Source organism: Rhinoraja longicauda, chromosome 29 (assembly GCF_053455715.1).
Source record: "Rhinoraja longicauda isolate Sanriku21f chromosome 29, sRhiLon1.1, whole genome shotgun sequence".
NCBI classification, from domain to species: domain Eukaryota; kingdom Metazoa; phylum Chordata; class Chondrichthyes; order Rajiformes; family Arhynchobatidae; genus Rhinoraja; species Rhinoraja longicauda.
Window position 1 is genome coordinate 24,246,606 of NC_135981.1, and position 20,040 is coordinate 24,266,645.

The window sequence follows — 20,040 nt, forward strand, 5'->3', positions numbered from 1 at the left end:
GAAGATTAGTCAAGCAGGATTAACCCTTCATAAATCCATGCTGACTTGGATTAATCCTTTTACTGCTATCCAAATGTGCCATTATTACCTCTTTAATAATTGACTCCACCACCGATGTCAGGCTAAATGGTCTTTAATTCCCCGTTTTCTCTCTCGCTCCTTTCTTGAAAAGTGGGATACCATTAGCTACCCACCAATCCACAGGAACTGATCCTGAATCTATTGATCATTAGAAAATGATCACCAATGTGTCCACTATTTCTAGAGTCACCTCCTTGAGTGCCCTGGGATGCAGACCATCAGGCCCCGGGGATTTATCAGCCTTCAGTCCCATCCGTCTACCCAATACTATTTCTCACCTAATGCAAATTTCTTTCAGTTCCACTGTCTCCCAAATCCTCTGTCCTCTAATACATCTGGGTGATTGTTTGTGTCTTCCTTAGTGAAGACAGATCTGAAGTACCTGTTCAACACTTCTGCCATTTCCTTGTTACCCATAATAATTTCACCCGTTGCTGCCTTCAAGGCACCCGCATTTGTCTTTACTAATCTTTTTCTCTTAACACGCGTAAAAAATCTTTTACTGTCCTTTATATTCTTGGCCAGCTTCCCCTCGTACTTCATCTTTTCAGCTAGTATTGCCCTTCTTGTCCTTTGAAAGTTTCCCAATCCTCTGGCTTCCTGCTATTCTTTACTATGTTATTCCTCTTTTAGTTTTATTCCATCCCTAATTGCCCATGTCAGCCATTGTTGCCTCTTACTCCCCTTAGAATCTTTCTTCCTCTTTGGAATGAAATGACCCTGCATCTTTTTGATTATGCCAGAAATACCTGCCATTGCTGTTCCACTGTCATTCCTGCTAGGATCCTTTTCCAGTCGACCTTGGCCAGCTCCTCTCTCATGCCTTAATAGTCCCCTTTGATGAACTGCAATACTGAAGGTATTTATTCAAAAATGCTGGAGTAACTCAGCAGGTCAGGCAGCATCTCGGGAGAGAAGGAATGAGTGACGTTTCGGGTCGAGACCCTTCTTCAGACTAATGTCAGGGGGGCAGGACAAAGGAAGGATATATAAACTGCAATACTGACAATTCTGATTTAACCTTCTCCCTCTCAAATTGCAGATTAAAACTAATCATATTATGGTCACTACCTCCAAGCGGTTCCTTTACCTTGAGTTCCCTTATTAAATCTGGTTCATTGGACAACACTAAATCCAGAATTGCCTTCTCTCTGGTAGGCTCCAGTACAAGCTGCTCTAAGAATCCATCTCAGAGGCACTCTATAAACTCCCTTTCTTGGGGTCCAGAACCAACCTGATTTTTTCCATTCTTCCTGCATATTGAAATCCCCCTTAACCACAGTGGCATTACCTTTGTTACATGCCAGTTTTAACTCCTGCTGCAACTTACACCCTATATCCTGGCTATTGTTTGGGGGCCTGTAGATAATTCCCATTAGTGTCTTCTTACCTTTACAATTCCTCAACTCTATCCACAGTGACTCTACATCGTCAGTCCCCATGTCACCCATCGCAAGGGACTGAATTTCATCCCTCACCAACAGAGCTATCCCACCTCCTCTGCCCACCTGCCTGTCCATCGTGGAAAACATTTGAACACTTGAAGCCAGTCTTAATCAGAGGCATAAGTCTACTTTGGTGTTTATTAATTTTGTTTGGGGCCAAGGCAGCTATCTTCTGCCTGGTTAGGATCTTAATTAACCTTTCATTGTTACTGCTGATTCCTTCTGTCATTTGCTTGCAGCTTGTGATCTGTAATTCTCCCTCCAGTCAAATCCTTCAAATTACACCCCACATAATCTTTTCCTGGGCTTTTGTGTTGAAGTTGGGCCATATCATAGACAAAGAGAGCCACAAAATGCTGGAGTAACTCAGCGGTTCAGACAGCATCTCTGGGGAAAATTAATAGTTGACGTTTTGGGTCGGGACACTTCTATTGGCACAGATCGTCGGGATCTAGCCATTTAAAAATACTGTTCTTCAATTTCTTTTACTTAGCTATTTTTGTAATATAACAATATCTAACTCCTTTTTAGATTTGCTGACACTAGATGCCATAAATTTGGGGTTCCTTGTTGAATTATTAATTCAGCTTTTATTTTTTGGGTGTGAATCCATAAAACGGCTGAATGTGGTAATATCAGACGGGTGTTTTAGGACTTTGTTAATTGCATATCTCTGCCGTTAGTGAGGGTTGTACAAACCAATTGTTACTGCAATGAAAATATCCAGTGATCCTTGGTCATTGAGATCAACAATTGTATTGTCCTCTTTGTTGCCAATGTCCACAACATCATCAATTAATACATGGCATTGCTTTAGGTAGCATGATTCTCTGGACAAACATGTACTTATTAGCCACATGTACTTATTAGCTTACGTTCTGTGTTAACATTGTTTTATGTTGCATTTGTGAATAATCCTGAAGCAGTCCATGAAGTATTATACTGATATTAAATCTTCCCACAGCCATTCAATGATTAGAATGGATTTAAAGAAATATCTAATGTTTTCTGTCGTAAAATTATCACAGGAACATTTTTTCCCTTGCTTTCTCTTATTAATATTTGTAATGTGATATTTCAATGTTTGTGGGTGAGAGTGTGTATTGAGTGTGTGAGGGTCTGAAGAAGGGTCTCAACTCGATTTGTCACCCATTCCTTCTCTCCAGAGATGCTGCCTGACCTGCTGAGTTACTCCAGCATCTTGTGTCTACCTTGTATATTTTGGAATTGGGTGGTACAAGGCCCTGCTGACCCTTGGGGTCTTGCTAAAACTGAAGAGCCTGTTAAAACCAAAGGAGCCTGTTCAGAGCTGCAAATTTGAATCGATGTACCACACAAGGTCACTTGAGCCACTTTTGTTTGGAAGTGCAGCAGCTTGCCAGTGGTAATAAATCATGGGACATATGTTAGCCTAGGGTCATTTGGTACAGGACGTGTATATGTGTTTACTCAAGATGAGCTGAGAGTTGAACTTTGAGATTAGTCTACCCTTATCATTTGTATGTGTAGTATGCAAATTTCATCAAATTGTTGAATTAACCTTGCTTGGACACAAAGATAATAGAGGAACAAGATAGACCACTCGACTTTAAAAACCGTAGTCGGTCATGGGCAAATTTTAGCGCCATTTTAGTAAGTAGATTCTGTGTGTTAGTCTGGGCAGTGTTCACAACTTTCTGCGATTTCTTTGTATATAAAATGTTTGCAAACAATTATTTTTGTTCCACTTCTTGGATAAGTTGACAGTTGACATTTATAACTATTACTTGATGAGTTGCTGTTTCATGATCTTTAAACTTTGGATGTTACTGATTGAATATTTGCACTAGAGATCCACTCTGTCTGTATCAGGCCAATTGATCATATTTAATGAACTGTTCTTCTTTGCTTTCTCTGTTAATTTTATTTTCACCCCCACAAGCTGTATCTCTTTTTGTTTTATTTTAAAAAGTAATGGAAGCTGAGATCAGGCATTTGCAAACAATAGAATACCGTATCCACAATATAATCGAAAAGACATTTAACTTTATACTTAGAGCCAAGAAAATTTGAATTGGTGAATTGATTAGTTACAAACACTTGACAGCCACTAAAATGACCAATGCTGCCTGATGCGGTACAGAAGCATGAATCCAATTCAAATAGACACAGTGGTGGAGTAAATCACCAGGTCAGGCAGCATCTCTGGAGAAAAAGGATGGGTGATGTTTCAGGTTGGGACCCTTCAGACAAGAGGGGGGGGGGGGGGGGAGGTGAAGAGCTGGTATTAATCAGGACCTGATCTTTTCATTGGTTAGCTGATATGCAAAACAGTGCAACCCTGTATATCTCGCACACAAAATGATGTAAATCTTACCATGAATGACAGAAATAAAAAGTGTCGTCCTTGTTTATGAAGTTCATTTTTGAATGATTTAAAATTGAGGAGGTTGGTGCAATATACTGCTAACCCACAAATATGTCATGTGAGATATTCACATATGAAAAATCCATAAATCCCAAAAGAACCAGGTTTTGACCAAGTTATCGGTTGAATTTAAATATGACATTTTTACAGGTTGTAGGGTAGTGGGTAAGGATCGTGTTAATGTATGTAACTCATTTTTCACAAAAGTGAGGGTTAGCACTATATTGCACCAACCCCCTCAATTATATGTTAAATTCAAAACGAAACTATGGTAGCAATGTATGTACATTATTCATGTCTAAGGCTAGCATGACTTCTGTATCAGTGTAGGTTTGTATGCATTACATTTTATTACACTAATATAGAATGAAAAACATCTTGGCATGTGTTTATAGTTATTTTATTCACAATATTAGGATTTCTGGAAATAAGTTTGATGTCACTGATTGTGAATGTGTATGGGTAGGCCCTAATGCGATGTGCATGTGAGGGAACAGTCATCATGATGGGGAGAACCAAATAATTAGAGCAGATCACAAGAAAGAAACTAGAGGTGTGTGTGTGCACGTGTGCGCGCCCTCATCCATGTGTAGGAATTTGGCGTCAGTTTATATTTAAATATCAATACTCATTCTTATTTATATATATTAAGTTAAATTTGTGCAGAGTCTGTCTTAGAGCAATACAAGGGAAACTGCACAAAAGAGGGGGCTGGGAAGGGTGAGAGGGAAATGGGCAGCAATAGTAAGAAAGAATAAAATCAAAGAAATTAAGCAGGGGGAAACATTTAAAAAGAAAAATAACAAAAAAAATGTCAATTGATAGATGAGATATATTCTGCATTTTAATGGTATCATCACACATACTGTTCCCCCACAACACCAGTTACACTGAGAAGCATACCAAACGGCGGGGTTAGCTTACTAAAATGGCGGACGTTCCGCTCCATTGCGTACTACACTTCAGTCTACGTGATTTTGACGCAGTGGTCCATCTTGCTCTGCTCTATTATCTTTGCTTGTACTTAACCTAATGAAAACTTTTTCTTGCCCTTGACTTTATTTAAATGTAATCTGAGGACAGGCCTGTGGATGAAGAGGAGATGTGGCTGAGCAGTCGAATAGAACAAAAGTAAAATGCATTTTCTACAAATCTGAAATAGTGGTGGAAAAATCTCATGTGCTTCAAGTGCACATTGTCAGATTTTAATAAAGGCCATTTTTATACATTTTGGTTTCACCATGTAGAAATTACAGCAGTGTTTATACATAGTCCCCCCATTTCAGGGCACAGTAATGTTTGGGACACAGCAATGTCATGTAAATGAAAGTAGTCATGTTTAGTATTTTGTTGCATTTCCTTTGCATGCAATGACTGCTTGAAGTCTGCGATTCATGGACATCACTAGTTGCTGGGTGTCTTCTCTGGTGAAGCTCTGCCAGGCCTGTATTGTAGCCATCTTTAGCTTATGCTTGTTTTGGGGGCTTGTCCCCAAAACAAGTTTTCTCTTCAACATATAAAAAGCATGCTCAATTTGATTCCGATTGGGTGACTGACTTGACCACTCAAGAATTGACCATTTTTTAGCTTTGAAAAACTCCTTTTTTGCTTTAGCGGTATGTTTGGGATCATTGTCTTGCTGTAAAATGAACTGCCGGCCAATGAATTTTGAGGCATTTGTTTGAACTTGAGCAGATAGGATGTACACTTCAGAATGCTTCTACCACAGCATTTGTATCATCAATGAAGATAAGTGAGCCAGTACCTTCAGCAGCCATACATGCCCAGGCCATAACACCCCCACCACCGTGTTTCACAGATGAGGTGGTATGCATTGGATCTTGGGCAGTTCCTTCTCTCCACCATACTTTGTTCTTACCATCACTCTGATATAAGTTAATCTTTGTCTCATCTGGAGCTTTTTCCAGAACTGTGGTTGCTCTTTTAAGTACTTCGTGGCAAACTGTAACCAGGCCATCCTATTTTTGCGGCTAACCAGTGGTTTGCATCTTGCAGTGTAGCCTCTGTATTTCTGTTCATGAAGTCTTCTGCAGACAATGGTCATTGACAAATCCACACCTGACTCCTGAAGAGTGTTTCTGATCTGTCGGACAGGTGTTTGGGGATTTAAAAAAAAAATTATAGAGAGAATTCTTCTGTCATCAGCTGTGGAGGTCTTCCTTGGCTTGCCAGTCCCTTTGCTATTAGTAAGCTCACCAGTGCTCTATTTCTTCTTAATGATGTTCCAAACAGTTGATTTTGTTAAGCCCAAGATTTGGCAGATGTCTCTAACAGTTTTATTCTTGTTTCTCAGTCTCATTATGGCTTCTTTAACTTTCATTGGCACAACTTTGGTCCTCATGTTGATAAACAGCAATAAAAGTTTCCAAAAGTGATGGAAAGACTGGAGGAAAGACTGGGTGCTGATAGCTCTCTTATACCTGCATTAAGGAGGCAATTAAACCTGAACAATTACAAACACCTATGAAGCCATGTGTCCTAAACATTATGGTACCCTGATATGGGGGGGACTATGTATAAACACAGCTGTAATTTTTACATGGTGAAACCAAAATGTATTAAAAAAAAACCTTTAATAAAATCTGACAATGTGCACTTTAACCACATGTGATTTTTTTTTCTATTACAAATCTCAAATTGTGGAGTAGAGACGCAAATAAATAAATGATGGGTCTTTATCCCAAACATTATGGAGGGCACTGTATGTTCCGATTAAGCAGCATTCATTGACTTGAAACATTAACTCTGTTTCCCTGTCAATAGTCATTCATCAAAACTGCTGAAAAGTTCGTCAGGCGGGTTTTAAATGAATGGAATAGGGGAGAGATTAAATGGCAAGAATCGTGAAGAAGCTGAAAGAATGAGGGTGATGTAGAATAGTGAATAATACCATATATGTCTAGCAGAATTGTAAATGCAAAGAGATAAACAAAATTTGAAACATGAAATCACTGGAAGAGGGGAAAAATCTGATGACAAGAAATATTCGATACAAAGTTGAAAAGTCTGATTTTCTAGAATTGAATTCAATGTCATTCTGGAAAGCTGCCATGTGCTGAGCCAGGGGATAAGATGCAGCTCCTTAAGCTTTTGCCAACTTGAATGGAGCAGCATCTACTGCAAATAGAATTCAGTATGGGGAACTGGCATAGAAAAGTTAAGGCCACTATGGACCAGCAATGATATTGACAGTATTGAGGGACTTGGTGGTATAGTCCTATTTTTTTGTGTTCTTGCATATCTAGCATAAACCCTGTCAGCGGACACGGTCTCTACCAGGTACTAGAGAATATTGCGTGTCCGCCACGTCTTCTAAACCTCAAGCAGTCTTTCCATGCAAATCTGTATTTTATAGTATAATTTGATGGTGAAACATCAGACATTTTCCCCATGAGAGGTGGAGTGAAGCAAGAGTATGACCACACTGTTCGACATCTTCCTATCTGCCTTTCTGTCCTTTGCCCTCCCGACAGACACAGATGAAGTCTATCTTCACACCAGAATCTACAGGAAACTCTTCATTCTTGCAAGGTTAAAAGCCAAGATGAAGGTGAGAACTGCTTAAAAGAAAACTCCTGTACGCTGGTGATGCTGCACTAATCGCCCCAACGGTAAAAGAGCCTCGGGGACCGATGGACAGACCGTCCCATGCTTGCAACAAATACCGTCTGACAATCAACTTTAACATGGCTGTTGTCATCGGCTAAGGCACTCCACTTGCCCCATGAAATTATCCGAAACTCAACTCTGCTGGAAACAGTCAACAAATTCACCTACTTAGGATCTGCGGTGACTGATAGCCTCTCACTGAATGAGGATATCAGTTCGTGTATTTGAAATGCAGCAACTACCTTCGGGAGGCTAACCAAGCGGGCATGGAAGAACAGGAAACACATCATGACTATGGTAACTGGCTACAAAGTGTGCACCTTAAGTATGTTACTGTACAGCAGTGAAGCTTGGTTGACTTGCCTACATTGAGAACGGAAATTCAATAATTTTAATTTTCGCTGTCTTCGTCATATCCTGGGAGTTTCTTGGCAGGACGTAATCACCAATTAATATGTCCTCCCCTTGACCAACATGCATAGTATCCCAGTGATCCTCAAGCACAAGTGTCTTCACTGGCTTGGACATGTGCGCTGGATGCAAAATGAATGCATCCCCAAAGATGTGTAGCCAGGAAGGTTGCCAATTTATGGAGCCAAGAGGAAGACCAAAGTTTCGCTAAAAGGATACGATTAAAAGAGATATGATGAATTTTAACATTGGCACTGACAACTGGGAGGTGGCTACTGAGGACCTGGAGAGGTGGAGAGAGCACCTGGGGAGGTGGAGAAAAGACCCCCAGGTGGGTGTGAAGCACCACAATAACATGTGGTTCAAAACCCTGGAGGCCAGGTGCCAATGTCACAAAATGGTCAACGGTAACAATAAATTCACCAACCGAACAGCCAGAGACAACTTCACCTGTGGGAGGGTCTGCCTGTCAAGGATAGGCTGAGTCAGCCACTGCAGGGAATGCAGCCACTACAGGGAATGCAACCACTGACAAAACATTCTCCTCAGGACAACCTCAAAGCTGCACCTTCACCTCTCACAGATGGATGGGTGCTAACGTATATTATAAACCCAGAGGATCAACAATTTTTAAAAACAGCCATTCCAGCATTATTTTTATCTTCTGATTTAATTTGCCTCCTGTTTCCAACTCCCAGAAGTTTTTTTTAATTCATTGTTTTTACTTCTCCTTTGAAAAGCTTCCTCCAGCATTTTTGTCTTCAATCTCATGTGCCCTCTGCAGCCCTTCCCTATGCTACTTTCTACCCTCTCTCAACAATTATAAAATTTTAATTTTGAAATTTCATTAGTCCTCATCAAAGACTAACTTAGTTTTAACGATCCAGATGTTGCCTCACCTGAGCATTGCTCATGTTTTCTGTTTCAGTGCAGAATGAGAGAACTACATTCAATTAGATTAATTTACTAAATTCCTGGACATGACAATTGGGTGTTAAATAATTAAAGTGAACTTGTTTTTTTAATTAACTTTGTTTCGGAGGCACCATTGGTCTGTATTAACCACCTTGGTTCTGTAGTCCCTTTAAAGTATTTATTTTATATAATCATGTTTTCCCTAAGTTTCCAAATGCAGTAAGGTGACTGAAGTTTTTGTTTTGCATTTGTTCACTTCATTTGAATGGCTGGTATTTCAAGGTTCAAAGATAAATTTCATGACCTGCGTCCAGACTTCTTCAGGATTAGGTGCTCTATTGGAAAACCATGCAGCAAAATTTCTAAAGAGCAAAATGAAATTTCTAATTTTAGTGTAATTTGTCACTTTCTGGTTTGAGCTACGTTTGAAATAATTACTCCTTATTTGGAATAATACCCCATATTTTGGGAGATTCGTAGTGTTGATTTAGATCTTGTACAGTTTCAGCTGATTCTAACTTTAAGGAATGTCCCAATCAAGCTTTGCTTGATGTTTAGGTTTTACTGACTGGTGATTTTATTTCTTATTGGAATAATTAAATAATTGTAGTATGGTAACATGTTAATTAATGACCATAATTTTGCACAGCACCCATTTGTGATTTTTGGTGGGGAAGTGTTTTTCACAGAGCGGGCACAATTTGTTAAGTTTGCAATATGTACTGCTGTTAATTCCCCTAAAGTTGACTTCACTGAGACATTATTGAGGTCAGTCTTAGATGTAATACTAAAGTGATTGTAAGAGGCTAAAAATTCTTTTTGAGTAATAATTGGATGTAGAATATGAGGTACTGCCATTTGTAAACTTGCAGTGGTTTAGTACTGTCCCCAGCAACAGCAGGAGATGTAACACTTGACCTTATGCCTCCTATCTCACCACTATCCAGGAGCCCAGCAGTCCTTCCAGGTGAGGCAGAGATTCACATGCACCTCTAGCCTCATCTAATATGTCCGATGTTCTCTGTGTGGCCCGCTGTACTTCGACAAGACCAAGCGTAGCCTCAGCGATCTCCTTGCAGAACTCTTGCGTTTGGTCTGCTAGACCTACTGAATCACCCGGTTGCTAACCATTTTAACTCCAATTTTGTGTAACTATAAACCCCTCCTCCCTCCACCACACTCTACGCAGACGGCACCACCCTAGTGGGCTAGATGGAAAATAATGACGAGAAGGAGTTGAGAGTCTCGTAACCTGGTGTCAAGATGACATCCTTTCTCTCAATGTCAGCAAGACAAAGGAGATAGTGAATGTCATCAGGAAGGGAAGTGGCACAGATACCATGGTACACATTGGCGATGCTGAAATAGAGATGGTTGAAAGCTTCAAGTTCCTAGGAGTAAATATCACCAGCAACTTGTCCTGGACTAGTTATATTGAAGCAAAGACCAAGAAAGCTCAGCAACCTTAGAAGGCTTGGGATATTCAGCATGTCCCCAATAGTTCTCACCAACTTTTACAGATGTACCGTCGAAAGCATTTTATTAGGATGCACACAGCATGGTTTGGAATAGCTTCATGCAAGTCCATAAGAAATTACAGAAAATTGTGGACGCAGCCCAGACCATCGCACAAACCAACCTCCCTCCCTGACTCCATCTACACCACGCTGCCTCGGCAAGGCCACCAGTATAATCAAAGACAAGTCTCACCCCGATCACTCCCACTTCTCCCCTCTCCAATTGGGCAAGAGGTACAGAAGTGTGAAAACATGTATCTCCAGTTTCTTCCCAGCTGTTATCAGGCAACTGAACCATCCTATCACCAACTAGAGAGCGATCCTGAACTAACATCTACCACATTGCAGACTCTCGGGCTGTCTTTAATCGGTCTTTACTGGTCTTTATCGTGCTCTGAACGTTATTGCCTTTATCCTGTATCTGTACACTGTGGACGGCCCGATTGTAAGCATGTACAATGTTTCCGCGACTGGCATGGAACAAAAAGCTCTTCACTGTACCTAAGTGCATGTGACAATAAACTAAACTAAACTTTTCCTTTCCTGTACCCCCCTGGACTCTCATCTATTTTTCACCTCCTTCCACCCTTCACCCTATATTCCTTTTTCTGGCTTCACAATTTGCAACCCATCAATTCTTTGGTCACACCTCCATATCTTTTAATCTCTGGCCTTTTTCCAACCATCTGTCTATCCAAAAAAAAACCTCCCCTATATCCACCCATTACTTGCCAGGCCTTGTTCTGTCCCCCCTCTCTTAGTTTTCTTCTCCCCCATCAGGCTGAAGAGGGATCTTGACCCAAAACAGCACCTGTCCATATTCTCCAGAGATGTTGCCTGACCCATTGAGTTACTGCAGTACTTTGTCTTGTTTTTGTAATCTAGTATCTGCAGTTCCTGAATTCTACAAGCTATTTACCCGTGGCAGTGCTAAAAATGTATCAGGGTGCACTTTTGTGCTTTAATGTCCATTTATTTTCATGTTTGCTCCTTTAGCATTTTGCATTTGAAATGGGTGTTTTGTGATTGCCTTATGCTAGCCACTATGATAATTATGAGACAGCTTTTAATGTATGCTGGAACGAGGAAGACAATGCAGCCATGATCTCATTCGGTTTGGGAGTCTTTTCAAATGTTATAGGTTAGTTTAATGCAAGGTTCTAGAAATTGAATTCTATAGCTGGATGTAATTACTTTATTTTTAGATTATCATTTGTTTTGGTCCCTCACTCCACTAACGCGAGAGAGCGATTTCTTCAATCAGCTTTGGATTAATTGTTTTTGGTCTTGCTGCATAACATGTCATAGCATTTTGGTTTCTTGCCACTTTGCACAGTTTACAAGAAATCTATAACAAGCAGGATGTACAATTGTTCTAAATATCGACCTATAGTTCTACAGAATTTGATGTAATGAATCATTGTTGATTTTAGTGCACCTTTCCAATATTTACTAGCATTTTATGTAGTCACATGGAAAATATGTTTTAAAAGGTATTGGTGTTTAAGTTTTCTTGCAAAACAACCATCTGTATTTACACTTGAGCCAAATAAAGAACGGTGCTATATTTGAGGCTTTGATGTAAAACCACAGAGCAAATTTCCATGCTGCACAATATTGCAGCTATCATAGTTCCAACTTGATTTGTTTGTAGAGCCTTCGAACAGGTTTTTTTTTTGCGTGATCTTGCTTCGGAGTGTCTCTCTGCAGTACCTGAATATTTAATTTTGAGCACCCGAACCCTGCAAGCCAGAATGTTAAAGTGTCAAATGTGATTTGTATTGATCATGATGGATCAAAGATTTTCTGATGATTTCAACCAAGGTTACCGAAGTGGGGTTGCTTGTGTTCTTTAGTCTGCAAATACTGATGAGGGACATGTGTGACTAATGAGGTTAGTGCAGAAAGGTGAGCGAAATTCTTGGATTCGGTGATATCATTGCCACAAGCGATGGAGGAAAAGAAAAAGCAATGGGTGCAATTTTAATGTTATATATTCTTCCTAGAGTACTAATCCTGATTTCACACACCAATTATGTAATTATTTGTTATTAAATATTATACTCCAGCGCATTAAATAAAATTGTTGTACTTGTACTAGCTGGGATTGTCCCCATTACACACTGTTCTGGTTCAGTGTACCTCTCCAAGCATTTAATGAGAGGTCTCTGGGTGCATGATAGCACATCGGGCAGCTTTTATACTTGCTGAATAGGTTATAGGTCTGATGTGTTTGATATGCTCTTCACAGCACAATATAACGTGTTCATACTAGGCACTTAGAACTCTGTAAGAGTTACTTAAAATAAATGAGGCCATTAAGTCTGTCCAGCTTAGGCTGATGTTTTGCAAGAACTAACCAGTTGGTTGAATTCCTTGGTTCCTTTTGCCTGTGTTCTTGTGAAGTTTTGCAAGATATTTATCCAGTTGTTTTTGTTTGAAATTTGCTGCTTCCAAATATGGCCATTTCATTCCCAATCAGAACGACTTGCAGCGTGTAAAAATATGTGCCCATATCTCCTCGGCATCTTTTGGCAAAATTGTGAAATCTATTTATGGTTTTCAACTTTTATTGCATATACAATTTCCAGGCATTCATTTACTTTGGCTAAATCCTATATGCATTTGAACACTTCTTCTCTGAAGAAAACATCCCTCAGTCCTTCCTTTTGTAATTCCTCATTCTTGGCCCCATTCAACCTTTCTCTTCCTATATCGAAGCTGCCATTCTTCAAATATGTGCTCAGTTGATAATCGTCTACTGTACTCTAACAGTTTTGTCACTATGTTCATAAAGCTATTGAAAGTTGTAGTCTTTTACACAATATAGGTGGGATTTGCTCAGCAGGATTCCAGCTTTAAAACACCAGGTGACGGAATCCAGCGATAAGGGAGAAATACTTCACTCATTTTTTTCCTATCTTTCCCCAGACCACCCAACCCCAATGGCGCTATCTTCTCTCTCCTAATCCTCTTCACTTCTCAATGGACTTTTCTTTCTCCAACTTCTCTGCTCCGTGATGTTTCAAGAGTGTAGTTTCTAGCCAAAGCCTTTCAACAAAGTACCTGATTGTGAAATGGCTCGGTTACCTGACAGGGGCAAAAGCTCCTGAGCCCTAACATTCAAATAAGATGAAAAAATTTGGAGCTATTCACTTTTTCTTTTGTGTAAAATAGTTTTGCTGAATTTAATAGCAAACACTGCTGATTTAAAAAGATCATTAATAGTCTATATGTTCTAATCACATAGTTTACTTACCAGTACAATATGCATTTGTAATTGTACCCTGTTTTACCATCATATTTCTCCTGTTTTCCTTTCCATTTCAATTTTGAACGTATGCCAGCAGATTCTGTGTAGATCTGTTCTCTTAGCTCAGACTGTCTGTGGCTACTAGCATCCGGTAGACAAACTTCTGGTTTATATCCAGTTCTGGAACGTAAGCAAACTAGTTTGGTCTGAAAAGTCATGTAGATTTAGTCAATTTAGTGGCTTGACCTAATTCTTATTGCCTGTTAATCTGTATTGGATTATAGAATATTACGTGATCTCTAAAGTGGTTCAAGGGACCAGATATACTTATCCTTTTCCTTCAAAATGTAGTTACTGGATTTATGTGATTAAACAGATAATATTGCAGCATGTAGTTAAGCAATACAATGTTTTCATTATCCTCTAAATTGAATTTAAAACTATTTCTTTTATAATTTGAAAACTAGCCAAAAGTCTTTCAACTAATTTGCATTAACTTTTTCACAGTAACAGAAAAAATCTACTGAGATTCATTTCATCTGCGTTGTGAATACCTGCAAAATTGTCAAGCTGGCGATGTCAAGGGTACCGAGTCCTCCACCTCCGGCTGAAATGTCAAGTGGGCCCGTGGCAGAGAGCTGGTGCTATACCCAGGTACGCAAGTACTTCTGAACTGTCCATTCCCATGTTTCTTGAATGTGAAAGTGGTGCCAGCATATATTTTGTCACCTGATTTCTTAAGGCCATTTTTGGACACGCTTGTTTAGTCTGTAAATTGAATGTGATTATGCTGTTTGGTGGATTACTTTTTAAGGTTGAGCAGTATCTTTTTGTTTGGTATTTCTTACTTAGTTCTTAGGCTGGTGATTTGTATAAGGAGGATGGTTTCATGGGCACCCGCCTCATGCGGGAGATTGTTATTCTTCATGGGTAGATCAAATGAATGCATCGTTTGTAAGCTTTGAGAATGAATACCGTATTACTGTTTGATCCTGGCTGTTTTAAGTAATCAATAGACAGTTATGGTTTAACTAACATAACCAATTAGGGACCTTCTGCTCCATGTGATAGTTCCTATCATATAATATGGCACATTTGCAATTGAGATCGTTGAGTCTTTAAATTGTAATGTAGCATCCTGGATATAAAGCTTTTCATTTTCTGTTTGTGCTGTACCCAGACAAGTCAGGCCGAAGTCAGCATGGCTTTGTGAAGAAGAGGTCTTGCCTGATAAATTTGCTGGAATTCTTTGAAGAAGTAAATAGCAGGACAGACAAAGGGGAGGCAGTAGATGTTGTTTACTTAGATTTTCAGAAAGCCTTTGATAAGGTGCCACACGTGAGAGTGCTAAGGAAGATGAGAGCCCATGGTATCAAAGGGCAGATGCTCGCATGGATAGCAGGTTGGCTGGATGGCAGAAGGCAAAGAGGGGCAATAAAGGGGGCATTTTCTGGTTGGCTGCCAGTGACTAGCGGAGTTCCGCAGGGGTCGGTGCTGGGGCCGCTGCTCTTCACATTGTATATTAATGATTTGGATGAGGGGATTGAAGGCTTCGTGGCCAAGTTTGCAGTTGTTACAAAAATAGGTGGAGGGACAGGTAGTGCAGAGAAAGCAGAGACTCTGCAGAAGGATGTGGATCGGTTGGGAGAGTGGGCAAAGAAGTGGCAGTTAGAATGTAGTGCATTAAAGTGTGGAGTCATGCATTTTGGTAGTAGGAATAAAGGCACAGATTATTATTTTCTAAATGGGGAGAGAATCCAGAAATTGGAGGTGGAAAGGGACTTGGGAGTGCTGGTGCAGGATTCCCAAAATGTTAATCTGCAAGTCAAATCAGTAGTAAAGAAAGCAAACGCTAGCATTTATTTCGAGAGGGCTTGTATACCAAAAGAGGGATGTAATGCTGAGGCTCTATAAGGCGCTGGTCAGGCCGCATTTGGAATATTGTGAGCTGTTTTGGGCACCACATCTGAGGAAGAATGTGCTGTCTCTGGAGAGGGTCCAGAGAAGGTTTACAAGAATGATCCCAAGAATGAGTAGGTTAACATATGATGGCACTTGGTCTGTACTCACTGGAGTTTAGAAGAATGCGAGGGAACCTCATTGAAATGTACAGAATAGTGAAAGGCTTGGATAAAGTGGGTGTGGAGAGGATGTTTCCACTCGTGGGAGAGTCTAGGACTAGAGGACATAGCCTCAGAATTAAAGGACATTCTTTTAGGAAGATGAGGAATTTCTTTAGTCAGGGTGGTGAATCTGTGGAATTCTTTGCCACAGAAGGCTGTGGAGGCCAAGTCAGTAGATATATTTAAGGCAGAGATAGATAGATTCTTGATTAGTACAGGTGTCGGAGGTTATGGGGAGGAGAATGGGGTTAGGAGGGAGATCGATTAGCCATGATTGAATGGCGGAGTAGACTTGATGGGCCGAATGGCCTAATTCTGCTCCTATCACTTATGACCGTGAACTTATGACCAAAGACTCTGAAGTTGGTAGGTTGGGAATTTTTGATAATAGCAATGACAGTTGGTAAAAGGATCCACATTCTAGCCCCTACATCAGATTTTCAAACATGAATACATTATCACAGACATTAAGGATGGATACAGATGCTCCCAGCCTTACGATGCTTCGACTTATGATATTTCGACTTTGTGATGGTGCAAACGGCAGCGACCCATAGCGAGCCACAGCTCGCTTCCGGCCATGTGATCAGGTGTATTAAATGCGTTTCGACTTACGATATTTTCGGTTTACAATGGTTTCTCGGAACGTAGCCCCATCGTAAGTTGAGGAGCACCTGTATTGACAGATTTTTTATTAGTAAGGGTATCAGATTATGGGGAGAAGGCAGGAGAATGGGGTTGAGAGGGAAAGACAGCCATGTTTGAATGGCAAAGTAGACTTGATGGACCAAAGTAGATTTGATGGTCTAATTCTGCTCCTAGAATTTATGAACTTGTGTACAACTGGTTTTCAACATCTCTAGTTGCCAATTCACAATTACCACTTAGCCCAGCAGGTCCCAATTGTAAACAAATATTACGCATTGTCACATTCGCAGCACAGAAAATTTGGAAAGAAGAACTAATATCTCCAAATTGTTGCAGCTGATTTGAATGTCCGTTTGGGGCTCGGAAGCTAATTGCCCATGTTCAGGTAGCCATGTCATTTCTGAGTCAGATGATTTGTTGAAGAGGTTTACTTTTATCTGATAATTGTTTCAAAGGAAAGCTGTCAATTGAAATTGAAAAACATTCTAACACAGAGTGCACTTTGAGAAGCTAATATCTAAAGATCACTTTGATTTGATCAAAATTTCCCCCCAGAAGATGGTTGAATATTGCCATTACATTTTTTAGTTTGGTTCAATGCGATTTGCTGAATGGTATAACATTTAGATATTGTAGAATGTGAATATCAATACTGGTATAAATTAAAATTCCCTGTGGATGAATCCTGGTCTCGAGCTCAGTTTCTCTGTTAATGGCACAAATATTTAATCATTAAATATTTAACCATTAAAGCTTCATACTAAAATGCAATTTCAAACCTGTATATCTGACCGAGTAGTTAGCTGTCAAACAACTGTTCTTATTTCTGTAACAATGCCATGTAACTTTCAAGGAATGAACAGGCATACAGGGAATAATATTGCCAAAGCAAATCCAAATATGCTTTTCCATTTTTTTCCCAGCAGCTTTGCTTGTATATAAAATTAAGATACAAAACTTTTGGCTTTTGCTCGGGTGCAGAACTTGCACACAATGTGCAGGCTGCATCTGTGGGAAGAGGTGATATCAAAAACCTTTGAGAAGTGGGAAGGAGAGAAAAGCCTGTCAAGCTGCAGGGAGGGTGGTGGATCGGGAAATGTCTCTGGCCATGGGGATAAGCTGCAAACACAGTAGGCAGCTTGAGTTATTAAGCATTTGGAGAGTGCGGACGTAGACTAAAGAATGTAAGAGTTGTGAAATGCAGAGTAGGAAGACATGTCCAACAGGTCAGACTGAGCATCTCCTCCCTTTCTGGAGAGGAAAAAAACCCTCTGCTGATATCCTAAACTGACATAGCAGAGAAATTAAGTTACCTGAAGTTGTAGTATTCAAAATTGATTCCAGAAAGCGGCACTATGCCAGTTGGGAGATGATATGCTTTTGCTGAAGCTAGTATTTGGATAGACTGTGACAGTACAGAAAACACAACCTAATAAGTTGGAGTGGAATGGAGAATTGAAGTGACAGGCAACAGCAAGAGAAGGGTAGCCTCTGCGGATGGAACGTAAGCGCTTGGTAAAGAGGTCACCTAATTGGAGTTTGGTGTCTCCAATCATGAGGGGACCTCATTATGATGCTGATAGTGGTGCACCAAATTGGAGGAACTGATGAATTGATGCTTCATCTGGAATGACTGTTTTCATCACTGGATGGTGGAAGGGAGGAGATGAAAGGATAAGTGTTGCATTGCCGACCAATCCAAGAAAAAATGGTATGTGAAGGGGGTGGTTCATGGAAATGAAAGAGTGGACCATGAAGTCCCTGCGTAATGCTGAGAGGGGAAGGTGCGTCTGGAATTTCTTTGAAAGTGGCTGAAATTGTGGAGAATAGATTGTTGAATGCAGAGGCTGGTAGGGTGGAACATGAGGACCAGGGGAACTTGATCCTTCTGTCCTGGAGAAAAGGGGATGAGCACCAAGGCTTGGGAAATGGTAACTAAATTTTGTTGAATATCAGCTGTCCATCTGTGACATTTGCTCTCCTTTTTGCCCCTTTTTATCCCTCTCTCAAAGTGAAGGATATGCCCAGCCTAACCTAGCTGGGCATGACTTCCTGCTCTGCATTTTGCAACTTCTCTCTTCTCTTCTCAATATTCCTGCCCTCTATTTGCTCCCTTTGACCAGATAACCTAATTTTACAGTATCTGCAGTCTTTTAAAATTGTCAATGCTAAAATTCAGTCCTGTTCATTTTTGAAATTTCACTTTGTATGAATTGAATTTCCTCCAGGCTTTTTCAGCTATCAGAATTTGAAGAGCTTAAGTCGTGGCACAGGAATGAGTGCAGTATTGTTGAATTGCCAAGTGTAGCATGTTCTTCATGAGGTACCCAATGACAACAATGTGCCCACTGAGAAAATTCCAAGAACTTGCATATAAATTTAAATACCTTTCAATGAATAACTGATTTGGAGAAGAGCTAAATTCTTGAGGCACATGAAACAAACACCTCTTGCTGTTATATGATGTGACATATTTCAAGATGTTTCATGTATTGAATAGTTTTAAGTGCAATAACATGTGGAAACAGAAGTATTATTGTTTTTTGTATCAGCAGTAATATCCAAAACAGGTAGATATTAAATGACCTCTTTTTTTGCTTTGGGTGGAGTTGGTTAAGTGTTACAGTGCCCTCCATAATGCTTGGGACAAAGACCCATCATTTATTTATTTGCCTCTGTACTCCACAATTTGAGATTTGTAATAAAAAAAATATCACATGTGGTTAAAGTGCCCATTGTCAGATTTTATTAAAGGGCATTTTTATACATTTTGCAGACCTCCCAACCCTCCCAAATTTGGCGTAAAGTTTCCGCTTATTTCATTTCCACCATTCCGATTTCGCCTCGCATCTGCAAAACACATGCCTCGCCGCTCGCCCTGCCCCTCGACCAGCCCCACCGCTCACCCTGCCCCTCGCCTCACCCCACCGCTCACCCTGCCCCTCGCCTCACCCCGCCGCTCACCCTGCCCCTCGCCTCACCCCGCCGCTCACCCTGCCCCTCGCCTCACCCTGCCCCTCGCCTCACCCCGCCGCTCACCCTGCCCCTCGCCTCACCCTGCCCCTCGCCTCACCCCGCCGCTCACCCTGCCCCTCGACCAGCCCCGCCGCTCACCCTGCCCCTCGACCAGCCCCGACGCTCGCCCTGCCCCTCGCCTCACCCCGCCGCTCGCCCTGCCCCTCGCCTCACCCCGCCGCTCACCCTGCCCCTCGCCTCACCCCGCCGCTCACCCTGCCCTTCGCCTCACCCCGCCGCTCGCCCTGCCCCTCGCCTTACCCCGCCCTCGCCCTGCCCCTCGCCTCATCCCGCCGCTCACCCTGCCCCTCGCCTCACCCCGCCGCTCGCCCTGCCCCTCGCCTCACCCCGCCGCTCACCCTGCCCCTCGACCAGCCCCGCCGCTCACCCTGCCCCTCGACCAGCCCCGCCGCTCGCCCTGCCCCTCGACCAGCCCCGCCGCTCACCCTGCCCCTCGCCTCACCCCGCCGCTCACCCTGCCCCTCGCCTCACCCCGCCGCTCACTCTGCCCCTCGACCAGCCCCGCCGCTCACCCTGCCCCTCGCCTCACCCTGCCGCTCACCCTGCCCCTCGCCTCACCCTGCCCCTCGCCTCA

At 41.5% G+C, this 20,040-nt stretch overlaps 1 protein-coding gene across 2 annotated transcripts in view; it reads left to right on the forward strand.

Moving 5' to 3' along the window:
* The window catches only part of spop (speckle type BTB/POZ protein), a 111,584-nt gene that overhangs the window by 30,209 nt on the left and 61,335 nt on the right, over positions 1–20,040 (forward strand). Inside the window, exon 2 of one of the 2 annotated variants that reach the window (XM_078424415.1) lies at positions 14,167–14,313. In XM_078424415.1, coding sequence (XP_078280541.1) covers positions 14,236–14,313 — 78 coding nt within the window. In that variant the 5' untranslated portion in view covers positions 14,167–14,235. The remainder of the gene's footprint in view (positions 1–14,166; positions 14,314–20,040) is intronic. The other variant, XM_078424417.1, reaches the window with a different exon arrangement.